This window comes from Phoca vitulina, unplaced genomic scaffold, assembly GCF_004348235.1.
Source record: "Phoca vitulina isolate PV1807 unplaced genomic scaffold, GSC_HSeal_1.0 scaffold10, whole genome shotgun sequence".
NCBI lineage: Eukaryota > Metazoa > Chordata > Mammalia > Carnivora > Phocidae > Phoca > Phoca vitulina.
In genome coordinates, this window is record NW_022589713.1 from 18,122,006 (window position 1) to 18,135,283 (window position 13,278).

The following is a 13,278-nucleotide window of genomic DNA, read 5'->3' on the forward strand; positions in this document are numbered from 1 at the left end:
AAAAGAGAGAGAGAGAGAGAAAAGAGAGAGAAAGAGGACTCAAATAAACAAAATCTTTACAAATTAAAGATGACAAATAACAACTGACACCACAGAAATACAAACAATTGTAAAAGAATAGTATGAAAACTTAAATGCCAACAAATTGGGACAACCTAGAAGAAATGGATAAATTCCTAGAAACATACAACCTACCAAAACTGAAGGAAGAAGAAATAGAAAATTTGAACAGAATGATTACCAGCAATGAAAAGTTACAAATAGAACTACCCTACAATCCAACATTAAACTACTAGGTATTTACAAAGTACAAAACAAAAAAACAAAACAAAAAACAAAACAGAAAAACACTAATTCAAAGGGAAACATGCCACCCCATGTTTATTGCAGCATTATTTACAATAGCCAAATTATGAAAGCAGCCTAAGTGTCCACTGATAGATGAATGGATAAAGAAGATGTGGTATGTGTGTGTGTGTATACATATATATGTATATATACATACATATAATGTGTGTGTGTGTGTATATATATATATATATAATGGAATATTATTCAGCCATGAAAAAGAATGAAATCTTGCCATTTGCAATAACATGAATGGAACAAGAGAGTATAATGCTAAATGAAATAAGTCAGTCAGAGAAAGACAAATACCATATGATTTCACTTGTATGTGGAAATTAAGAAACAAAACAAAGGAGCAAAGAAGGAAAAAAGAAAGAGACAAACCAATAAACAGACCCTCAACTATGGAGAACAAACTGATGGTTACCAGAGGGGAGGTAAGATGGGGGGATAGGTGAAAAAGGGGGTGGTGATTAAAGAGTAAATTTATCATGATGAGCACTGAGTAATGTACAGAATTGTTGAATCACTATATTGTATATCTGAAACTAATATAACACTGTATGTTAGCAATACTGGAATTTTTTAAAAATCCCTCAAAAAAAAAGCACGTTATTCTTTTTTATTTTTTATTTTTTTAATCTAAATTCAATTAGCCAACATATAGTACATCATTACTCTCAGATGTAGTGTTCAACAATTTATGAGGTGTGTATAACACGCAGTGCTCATCACATCCCGTGCCCTCCTTAATGGCCATCACCCAATTACCCCACCCCCTCACCCACCTCCCCTCCAGCAACACCGTTTCCTATAATTAAGGGTCTCTCATGGTTTTTCTCACTCTCTGATGACTTCCCATTCAGTTTTCCATCCCTTCCCCCATGATCCTCTGTGCTGTTTCCTATATTCCACATATGAATGAAACCATATGATAATTGTCTTTCTCTGATTGACTTATTTCACTCAGCATAATACCCTCCAGTTCCATCCACGTCAATGCAAATGGTAAGTATTCATCCTTTCTGATGGCTAAGTAATATTCATTGTATGTGATATATATATATATATATATATATATATATATATATATATATCTCACATCTTCTTTATCCATTCATCTGTCGATGGACATCTTGGCTCTTTCCACAGTTTGGCTATTGTGGACATTGCTGCTATAAATATTGGGGTGCAGGTGCCCCTTCGGATCACTACATTTGTATCTTTGAGATAAATATCCAGTAGTACAATTGCTGGGTCATAGGGTAGCTCTACTTTTAACTTCTTGAGGAACCTCCATACTGTTTTCCAGAGTGGCTGTACCAGCTTGCCTTCCACCAACAACCTAAGAGGGTTCCCCTTTCTCCATTTCCTCGCCAACATTTGTTGTTTCCTGACTTGTTCATTTTAGCCATTCTGACTGGTGTAAGGTGGTATCTCATTGTGCTTTTGATTTGTATTTCCCTGATGCCAAGTGATGTGGAACATTTTTTCATGTGTCTGTTGGCCATTTGTATGTTTTCTGTGGAAAAATGTCTGTTCGTGTCTCCTGCCCATTTCTTGATTGGATTATTTGTTTTTTGGGTGTTGAGTTTGATAAATTCTTTATAGAACTTGGATACTAGCCCTTTATCTGATATGTCATTTGCAAATATCTTCTCCCATTCCCTGGGTTGCCTTTTAGTTTTGTTGATTGTTTCCTTTGCTGTGCAGAAGCTTTTTATCTTGATGAAGTCCCAATAGCTCATTTTTGCTTTTGTTTCCATTCCCTTTGGAGACGTGTCTAGCAAGATCTTGAATGCATCCGTTAGATCTAAAACCCAAAATCTAATCTTACATTCAGAAAACTAAATAAAGAAGAGCAAATTAAATCCAAAGAAGAGAAAAAATAAAAATTGAATCAGAGATGAATGAAATAAAAAACAGTGTTGGTCTTTCAAGTAGAAGTTGACTATGGACTCTAGTGCTTAACTACCTTTATTCTAAAATTACTATTGCACATTTTAAATATTTTTCTATATTATTTTCTACTTTCACAGCCATATTTTAATTCTTTATTACAGAAATAAATTCTATTTTGAAAATGAAAAAAAAAAACAGGAAATCAATAGAGAAAATCAACAAATCCAAAAGTTGGCTCCTTGAAAAAGCAATAAAATAGATAAATCTTTCTAGCAAGTCTAAGAAGAAAAAGAAAGAAGATACAAATTACTAATATCAGAAACAAAAGAGGAGACAATCATTACAGAGCTCATGGACATTAAAAGAATAACAAAAGAGTATTATAAACAACTCTATGCCCACAAATTTGATGACAGAGATGAAACAAATTCCTTGAAAGACATAATCTGACAAAACTCACAATCTGCCAAACCTGCAAAAAAGAAATAGACTATCTGAATAGGCCTGTATCTATGAAAGAAATCAAATCTATAATTGACCTTCCCAAAATGACAACACTAGGCCCAGATAGGTTCACTGGTGAGTCCTACCAAACATTTAAGTAAGAAATTATACCAATTCTCTATAATTTCTTCTGGAAGATAGAAGCCAAAGAAATACTTCCTAACTCATTTTATGAAGCCAGCATTACCATAATACTAAAACCAGGCAAAGATATTACAAAAAAAGAAAACTACAGACTAATATTCTCATGAATATAAATACAAAAAAATCTCGATTAAAAAAATAGCAAATAACTGGGCGCCTGGGTGGCTCAGATGGTTGGGCGTCTGCCTTCGGCTCAGGTCATGATTCCAGGGTCCTGGGATCGAGTCCCGCATCGGGCTCCCTGCTCCTTGGGAGCCTGCTTCTCCCTCTGCCTCTCATTCTCTCTCTCTCTCTCTCTCATGAATAAATAAAAATTTTAAAAAAAATAGCAAATAAAATCCAACAATGTATAAAAAAAGATTGTACACCATTACAAAGTGGGATTTATCCCAGATATGTAAGTCTGTTTCAACATTTGAAAAATCAATCAATGTAATCCACCACATCAACAAGCTAAAGAAGAATAATTACATCACAATATCGGTAGACAGAATAAAAGCATTTGACAAAATTCAACATCCATTCATGATTTTTTTTAACTCACAGCAAATCAGGAATAGAGAGGAACTTTCTCAACTTAATGAAGAGTTTTGTAGGTATACAAAACCTACAGCTAACATCATAACTGTGGGCTGAAACTAGAAGCTTTCCTGCTAAGGTCAAGAACAAGTTAAGGCTCTTCCTTCTCACCACTCCAATACAACATCATATTGGAAATCCTAGCTAGTGCAATAAGGTAAAAAAATGAAGAAAAAGAAGGAGGAGGAGAAGGATAAGGAGAAGAAGAGGAAGAAAGAAGAAGAAGAAGAAGAAGAAGAAGAAGAAGAAGAAGAAGAAAGAAGAAGAAGAAGAAGGAAGAGGAGGAGGAGGAGAAGAAGGAGGAGAAGAAGAAGGAGGAGAAGAAGAAGAAGGAGAAGAAGAAATAATAAAAGGTATACAAATGGAGAAAGAAGAAATAAAACTATCTTTCTTCTCAGATGACATGACTGTCTATGTAGAAAATCCCAAAGAATCAGGGCACCTGGCTGGCCCAGATGGTTAAGCATCTGCCTTGGGCTCAGGTCATGATCCCGGGGTCCTGGGATCAAGCTCCACATCGGGCTCCCTCCTCAGTGGGGAGTCTGCTTCTCCCTCTGCCTCTGCCTCTCCCCCTGCTCATGCTCTGTCTCTCTCTCTATCTGTGTCTCAAATGAATAAATAAAATCTTTTTAAAAAAAAGAATAGACATGCAGATTAATAAAACAGAATAAAGAGCCCCAAATTAGACCCATATATGGTTAACTGATCTTTGCCAAAGGAGCAAAAGCACACAGTGGAGAAAGCACAGCCCTTCAACAAATGGTGCTGGGACAACTAGACATTAGACATCCATATGCAAAAAGAGACAGAGAGAAGAGGAGCAGGAGGAAGGGCAACAGCATCTAGATGCAGACCTTACACATTGCAAATCATTGTAAATCATTACAATGGTTCACAGACCTAAACATAAAACACAAAACCTATAAAACTCCTAAGACGATAACATGGGAAAAAATCTAGATGACTTTGGGTTTGGTTATGACTTTTTAGATAGAACACTAAAAGTGTAATCCATGAAAAAAATAATTGACAAACTGGACTTCATTGGCATTAAAACTTCTGCTCTCTAAAGACATTATGAAGAGAATGAGAAGATAAGTCACAGAGCAGGAGAATATATTTGCAAAAGACATATCTGATTAAGAACTGTTAGCCAGGGTGTCTGGGTGGCTCAGTCGTTAAGCGTCTGCCTTCGGCTCAGGTCATGATCCCAGAGTCCTGGGATCGAGCCCCGCATCAGGCTCCCTGCTCAGTGGGAGGCCTGCTTCTCCCTCTCCCACTCCCCCTGCTTGTGTTCCCTCTCTCACTGTGTCTCTCTCTGTCAAATAAATAAATAAAAATCTTAAAAAAAAAACTATTAGCCAAAATATACAATTTTGTATAAAATTACAACTTAAAAACCAACAATAAGATAATGAACAACCTGACTTAAAAATGGGCAAAATAGCTGAAGAGACACTGCATCAAAGAAAATATACAGATGGAAAATAAGCATATGAAAAGGTGCTTCCAAATCATGTCACCAAAGAAATTAAAACAAGATATCACTACATATCTATTAGAATGGTGAAAATCTAAAAAAAAAAAAACAAAGCAAAAACAAAAAAAATGCAGACAACACCAAGTGACAAAGGCATGGAGCAAAAGGAACACTCATTAATGGTGAAAATGCGAGGTGGTACAGCTACAGTGGAATAGTGTGGCAGTTGATTAAAAAACTAAACATACTCTTACCATTATTATCTAGCAGTTGTCCTCCTTATTGTTTATCCAAAGAGCTGTGAACTTATATCCATATAAAAACCTGTACACAGATGTTTATAGCAGCTTTACTCATAGTTGCTGATACTTGGGGGACGCCTGGGTGGCTCAGTCGGTTAAGCGTCTGCCTTCGGCTCAGGTCATGATCTCAGGGTCCTGGGATCGAGTCCCACATTGGGCTCCTTGCTCAGCGAGGAGCCTGCTTCTCCCTCTCCCTCTGCCGCTCCCCCTGCTTGTGCTCTCTCTCTCTCTCTCTCAAATAAAGATAAAATCTTTAAAAATTTTTTTAAATATACTAATTGCTGATAGTTGGAAGCAACCAAGATGTCCTTCAGTAGCTGAATTGATAAATAAACTATGGCACATAAGACAATGGAATATTACTCAATACTAAAAACAAATGAGTTATCAAGCGGTAAAATGACCTTAAATGCATATTACTAAGTGAAAGAAGCCTATCTGAAAAGGCTGCAAACTATGATTCCAAGTATATAACATTCCAGAAAAGGCAAAATTATGGAGACAGTAAGGAGATCAGATAGATATTGCCAGGGGTTAGGGAGGAGGAGGGCAGAATGAATAAGCAGAGCAGAGGATTGTTAGGGCAATTATTCAGTATGATACCATAATGACGGACATATGTCATTACACATTTGTCAAAACCCACAGAACTGTACAATGCCAAGAGTGAACCCTAATGTACACTATGGATTTTGGGTAATAATGATGTGTCATTGTAGGCTCATCAATTGTAACCAATGTAATACTGGTGCAGAATGTTAATATTTGGGGAGGCTATACACGTGTGAGAGGGGGGTATATGTGAACTGCTCCCACTTTCTGCTCAATTTTGCTGTGAACCTACAACTGCTCTAAAAAATAATATCTATTATTAAGAAATGCCATAAATATATTCTCTCATTTCTTCTCTTAACTTCCTTAAAAGACATAAGACTGTAAAATGCAATAATTATAACATATTATTAGATTCATAATATATATTAATATAATATAGATGAAAGTATAGAATGAAAAAGAGGGAATGGTGTTGTATTAGAGCAACATTTTTTTTCACATTAAATTTTTATTTTCTCTCAGTTTTATATGTTTTTAAATGACTTTTATTTTTTTAATTTTTTATTGTTATGTTAATCACCATACATTACATTATTAGTTTTTGATGTAGTGTTCCATGATTCATTGTTTGTGTATAACACCCAGTGTAGAGCAACATTTTTGTTTTGTTTTGTTTTGTTTTGTTTCCTGAAAAAGAGTTCTGCATCTTGGTGATCACATTTATTGAAAGGGTTGGAAAAAAATTAAAATGCCCTTTAGCTTAAGAATTTTTTAGTTATCCGCAAATCAACTCGTTTCAGGAGTGGAAGAATCCTTGGTCATTTCTTAATATCAAAATTTACGCAGCTTTCTCTTTTGAATGTCTTCTACATTTAAAGAGGCAATCATACAAAAGCTCCTATATTCCATACATGATAAATTCTTTGTTTCAGCCAATTCTTAATGGAGAGGCAACTAGTACAACACCATCTCCCTGGACAAAAAGCATTGAAATATTCCGTTTTGTTGATTTATATATCTCTTCGTATGTTTCCTCATCAATTTCTATAGTAGTCACAGTTTCTTCCACATCTCCCAATATCATATTTAAATGCTGATCGTAAGCATGTAATCTGCCTCGAAGCTCTCTGTCATTTCTCATTTTCACATAAATTCGCTCATCCAGGCTGAGCCTGATGAGATCCAGGGGCTCTTCTACAGTGTTGGTAGTTTGTTGCTGATCCACGTCGTCCACCATGTTTCAAACCCTGCACCCTTTCCCGCCTCTCCGCAACATTTTTATATAGTATTGAAATTAAGTTAGTATTACTCTTAAGCAGACTGTAATAAGTTAAGATGCATATGGTGATCTCTAGATCCCAACCAAACAGCTCAAAATAATATGGTTAAAAAATCAACAGAAAAATTTAAAATGAGACACACACAAAAATATTTACTTAATGCAAAAGAAGTCAAGGAATAACAGAGGAACAAAAAAACACAGAAGCAATCAGATAATAAATATCAAAATGGCAAGTGTAAATTCAACCATATCAATAATTACCATAAATACAAATAGTCTAAACATCCCAATCAAAATGCAGAAATTGTTCCACTGCCTAAAAAAAAAAAAGCAAGATCCAACTATGTGTTGTCTAAAAGAAACACACTTAAGATTTAAAGAAACAAATGAGTTGAACTGGTAGGAGATATATCATGCAAACAGTAACCAGAAGAGAGCCAGAGAAACTATATTAACATTGAGGAAAAGTAGACTTTAAGACAAGAACTATTATTATAAGAGCTACAGCAATGTTTTTCTAAATAGATCTGAGGCAGGGGAAACAAAAGCAAAAATCAACTATTGGGACTACATCAACATAAAAAGCGGGGCACCTGGGTGGCTCAGTCAGTTAAGTATCCGACTCTTGATTTCTACTCAGGTCATGACCTCAGGGTCCTGGGATGAAGCCCCAGGTTGGCTCCATGCTGTGCATGGAGCCTGCTTAGATTCTCTCTCTCCCTCTCCCTCTGCCTCTCCTCCCAACTCTCCCCCTGAGACATGACACCTGAAAGCAATACATGATCCTGACCTGCATCTTATAGGCAAAAAAAGAAATAAATGCATAAATAAATAACATAAATTTTTTAAAAGGTAGATACAGAGATAGATAAATAGAAGTATATTATAAAAAACATTATTGAGGGGCGCCTGGGTGGCTCAGTTGGTTGGGCAACTGCTTTCGGCTCAGGTCATGATCCTGGAGTCCCTGGATCAAGTCCCGCGTTGGCTCCCTGCTCAGCAGGGAGTCTGCTTCTCCCTCTGACCCTCCCCCCCTCATGTGCTCTCTCTCTCTCTCTCTCTCATGCTCTCTCTCTCAAATAAATAAATAAAATCTTTAAAAAAAAACAGTATTGGTACAATGGACAAAACTGGAAAATGGACTGTTAAAGTGTGGCATCAATGCTAAATTTTTCTTAATTTGATAAGTGTACTAAAGATATATAAGAATATTCTTGTTAGGAAATATATACTGAAATATTATGGGGTAAAGAGGCCTAATATATACAACATACTCTCAAATGATTCAAGGAATATATACATTTGTATCTCCTGTGGTCTTTCTGAGAGACAGAGAATATAGAGCAAATGTGGCAAAATGTAAAAAGTTGATGAAGGATAAATGGTAGTTTTTTATATTATTTTTGCAATGCTTCTGTAAATTTGGAAATATTTCAAAACAAAGCATTAAAAAATTAACAAAACAGAAAGAGATTGATACTTCTTTGACATGGACATTAATTTCTGAGCCATGGCCAGTATTATGCTTATTATGCAGGCAAACACCAGCAGCATTCCCACCCAAGTCTAGAAGAAAAAGATACCACTTACCCACTAGTATTTATCTAGCCAACAAAATTAGAAAAGAGAAAGAAATCAGATGTATAAAACTTCAAAAGAAAAGAAAAGAAGACCATTTGCTGATCATATGATCATAAACCTAGAAAGTAACTGAAAAAAAATAAGACAATTTCATAAGAAATCTGAATGCAAAATTAATATACAGAAACCACGGGGAGGATGGCAATGGACTCAGTCTTTGGAGCAGTCCCTGAAGCCAGAGCTGCCATGCCCCCTCCTCTTTCACTACCTGTTGCAAACAATAAAGGCCATTTGTACCTTAAAATTTAAAAAAATAAAATAAATAAGGGGCACCTGGGCATCGGTCGGTTGAGCAGGGGACTGATAACTTCGGCTCAGGTCATGATCTCATGGGTCTTGAGATGGAACCCCCCCCTCCCCTCCAGGTTCAGCAGGGGAGTCTGCTGGAGATTCTTTCCCTCCATCGCTCCCCTTACTTGGGAGCAGACATGCTCGCTCTCTCGCTCTCTCTCCCCCTCTCTCTCTCAAATAAATAAATAAATCTTAAAATAAATAAATAAATAAAATCTTAAAATTATACACACACACACAAAGAAATCATTGGCATTCACTTACAACAGAGAAACCTAAGCATTTGGTTAAAAAAAAAACAACTGCAATTTAGCTTCAGCCTTTAAAAGACCAAATAGCCAAATAACTACTTTACTGTCAATTTGGGCATTCTTAGAATATTAAGGTATTAATGATTTTATGATAACATAGGCCATGATCATATCTAATCATTGTAATAGCATCAGTCATTGTATAATGCCATTCACCCCTCAGTGATGTGTTCAGGAAATAAAGATATACCAGAATCACCAGAATTACCCTGAGATAAGCAGAAAGTGAATGAGCCACTATAATCATTCTTCTTCAGGCAAAGACAAAGGAGTTGCTGTACAAAAGATATTTGAAGTCGCCTTTTCTTGTACTTACACAAAATTTCCAAACAAGACACAGACACCAGTACTGCATGTTGAAAAAGATCTCTTCATAAAAGACAGAAGAGATCATGTACTTTGCAGATAACAATACCAAGCAGCAGTAAGCTCTAACATATTACAGAAAAATATCCATAATAGTTTGCCATTCCAGGAAGGAAACAAATCCCCTATGTTACGTTTGTAAACACAAAGAAAAGTATCTTACTACATCAGTCCTGGATTGGGGGTTGGTGGGGAGTGGAAGGGACAGCTACCCTGTTCACATTTTTTTGAAAATGTATTCAGGTATTATTACTTATGTAAATAAAATTTTCTTAAAGCCAGTTATGCACTCTAGGAGATAACGTAACAGCCGATGCCAAGACCAGGGTCAGGGCTCAGAGCTCAGGGCCTGGGACTCAAGAGTCTCCAATCAAGCAATGAAGGGGTCAGAGTGCTCTGATGCCCAATGCTGAGGAAATTCTTGAGTCCCACTCACTGATGTCCATCTTGTACCTAACTTCCAGTACCCAGGTTACCTCCACTTTTTTCTTCCAATACAATGTCTCTGTGCCCAACCTGTACCCTGCCCAGAACCTGAAGCAATAGTTGTTAATTCCGCCCCGACAGTGGTTCAAGCATTTTGTGCTGATTGGTCAGGCAGTATTGACTGACACCAAGGAAACCCAATGAGTGGCCCTGACAGTCCCTGGGACTCTTGCAGAAAAATCAAGTCAGGCAACATGAAAGATACCTGCTCCGGTGCCCAGCAAGCCATTCCTGAACCGTTTGGATATTATGTCATAAAAATACCTGGAAGAGTACTTTCTAACAGATCAGACTCCCTTTTAGGATGATGATCATGATGATAACGATGACGATATTTTTTACCATTCATTCAACGCCTGCTACATGCCAAGCGCTGTTCAAGACGCTGGGGAACAGCGCTGACATTGTCAAGTGTGAAAGACAGATTATAAACATAATAAACAGTAAACAGCTACTATTTACTAAGCACTTACTATGTTCCAACAACATTTTACATACATTATCTCCCAACCACTCTCCGGCTTCCACATTCACCCCGTAACGACTGCAGTTTCCCAGCGGCCCGCACTCCCCCTCGCCCCCTCCCCTCTCTGCACCGAGGCCGCAGAGAGCCCTGTAGACTGTGCCTTGCCCCAGGTCGCACCAACTCACGGAATTTCTCACACAGCCAGGAACACCAGAAACCCGGCCATAACAGCGGATGCCGGCCAGTTGTGCAAGGAAAAACCCTGAATGTAGCCCAGGAAGTTTGACTTTTCTTCATAACTTTGTCACCAACAATCAGGGCCGTGATCGCAGGCATAACCAGCTTGCTACCGGAACCTCTCAGCCGCTAATGAAAACAAACTCAGTGATCTTAAACTTCAGTGTAAAACAAAATTTTTTGGAGGTGCTCACGGAGAATTCCTAGGTCTCACGCTCCAGGAATTCTGATTCAGTGATTCTGGGATGGAGGAAAGCATCTGCATTTTCCACAAATTTTCCAGGGAATGGCAATGCCGCCAAGTCACAGACCACTAGCTTAAATGTCTATTAAGAGAGGTCTGGTTTAAATGTAATTCCATACAAAGGAATGCTATGCAGCCCTAAAAACGAAAATATAAATATGCTATTTCATAAAAAGGTATAAAGTGAGCAATCACGTGGTTAAGAAACAGGGGTGGAAGGAAATGTTTTGTTGTCCTCTGTAACCATGTTAGGAGTATTACTTATTCCAAAATCAGTCTTGGGTGTTTCTTCCTATTAACACTAGGTAATGAGTTGAGCCACACCTTCCTTTGGCAGCCACAATACACCATGCCAAAGCACCTTTAATCTGACACTCAGGTCAAGGCGCTGACGCTGCATCTTCTTAAGTGGGCCTTGTAGTGTCAGACCCAGTTCTGCTAGTTCCTGGCTTCTGAGCAAACCGATTAACCCTCTGCATGACATTTTCATCATCTGTCAACTGGGTTAAAATAGATATACTTAGTGGTTGTATTTTAGGTCAAACTAAATAAACTCTTACTACTGATGATGGTAGTATAATAATTACTACAGTACGAAACAGATATGTATATAGTATGGTAATAAATTGATCTTGCGGGGCCAGCTATTAACGCACTCAACCCTAATCTCATTTCCCCCTAAACACCTCTGCAATGTTCTAACAGTGGTTTACAACTTCCGAAGAGGCCTAAGGATATGGTCCAAAAACTCTTCCCACTATTCAACTGAAAGAAAAGCACAGGTCATTTCCGGGGCGGGGCTCCAGAGGAGGCGGGCCTTACATCTCCCTGTCCTGGTGCAGCTTTCCACTGGCGGGAATTGAAACACAATCAACTTTTCCGATTAAGGTCCTCCTCATCTGAGGCGAGCTCAAGGAAGGTCGAGATCTTGACCCTGGAAGCCAAGCCCTAGAGCGGCACCACTGCTCTGCCTCCTAGAGGCCCATAAAAGTATTTCCTTAACCACGGCCTCGGCTATTGGGCTGCACAGATACCGCGATCTCTACGGGGCGGAGCCTCGGAAGGGGCGGAGCCTAGCGTGACATTTTGCGACTTTGGTTCCGCCGGCGTCACTTGAAAGATCCGCGCAGATCGGTCAGTGTGAGAAACCAGGGATTCGAACGCCCGAGGCTGAGCCCTGCGCCCTTGCTGCGCCACCAGAACCCCAGGACTGCCGGCCTCCCAGGAGGCGCCCCCAGAACTCCAGGCACTCTCTGCGTCGCCCGGCGCCGCGCCCCGCCGCCCCCGGCCGCCTCACCTGTCGTCGAGAGCTGTCACTGCGTGCAGGACCCAGGCCCTCACACCCTCCAACAGGCCCGGGAGCGCCGCCCGCAGCGCCGTCCAGGTGATGGGCAGCCAGCCCCGCAGCCCCAGCGCCTACCCTGAGCCCTGCTGGGGACCGCCGCCCGGAGGATCCCGCCCTGCCAAGCGCCGCCGAACCGAGGAGCCTGCGGGCCTGGAAGGCCTGGGGGGGTCCCCGGCCGCCGGCGCACTCACCTCCGTGGTGGTCCTGGCCTCCGGCTGTGCCCTGCAGCTGCTCCTGGACGACGTCGACCTGGTGCTCGAGCCCGAGCCAACGTCGGCCCTGCAAGTGACCCTCGGAGAGCTCACCCTCGTGCTGGTCCCCGAGGCTCTCCTGCGCTCGGGAGGGCAGGGCCACTCGCCTGCCGGCCTGCAACAGGCCGCTTTCCTGAACGCGCCCGGGCACCAAGTCGCCGTCGAGCAGGGATTCTTCTGCGCTCCTGTCCCAGAGATGGCCGCCCAAGAAGGGGCCTACGAGGCAGACGCGGACCCCGAGTTCCTGCCGCCTCGGATGGACCCTGCTGCGGGCTCCGTCCCTGGGCTCCGCCCCTGCGCTGGAACGGTGGCCAGCCCGCACCCGCAGGGCCCCGTACCAGATCCCTGGCCTTGGGCCCCCACCCCCAGTCCAAAGAGACGCTCTCCTCTCCGCTACTTCAACCTGGACGCCCACCTTCTGGAGCCCTTCCCCAACTCGCCACTCCAACCTCTACCTCCCTCTCCGAGTCCAGGTCCCCACGCGCGCCCCCAGCGCCCCCCGGGTGCCTCCCGCAAGGCCCGGAGACGCCTGTTCCAGGAATGA

At 40.5% G+C, this 13,278-nt stretch overlaps 2 protein-coding genes across 2 annotated transcripts; one reads left to right on the forward strand and one right to left on the reverse strand.

Moving 5' to 3' along the window:
* Nucleotides 1-6,742: 6,742 nt before the first annotated feature.
* Nucleotides 6,743-7,054, reverse strand: LOC116635284 (U6 snRNA-associated Sm-like protein LSm3). Its single transcript, XM_032409203.1, has one exon. It carries the CDS (start codon nt 7,049-7,051, stop codon nt 6,743-6,745), a length of 309 nt encoding a protein of 102 aa, XP_032265094.1. The 5' UTR covers nt 7,052-7,054.
* Nucleotides 7,055-12,525: 5,471 nt separating this feature from the next.
* On the forward strand, nt 12,526-13,278 carry LOC116634876 (proline-rich protein 23A-like). Its single transcript, XM_032408341.1, has one exon. The coding sequence runs from the start codon at nt 12,526-12,528 to the stop codon at nt 13,276-13,278; it is 753 nt and encodes a 250-aa protein (XP_032264232.1).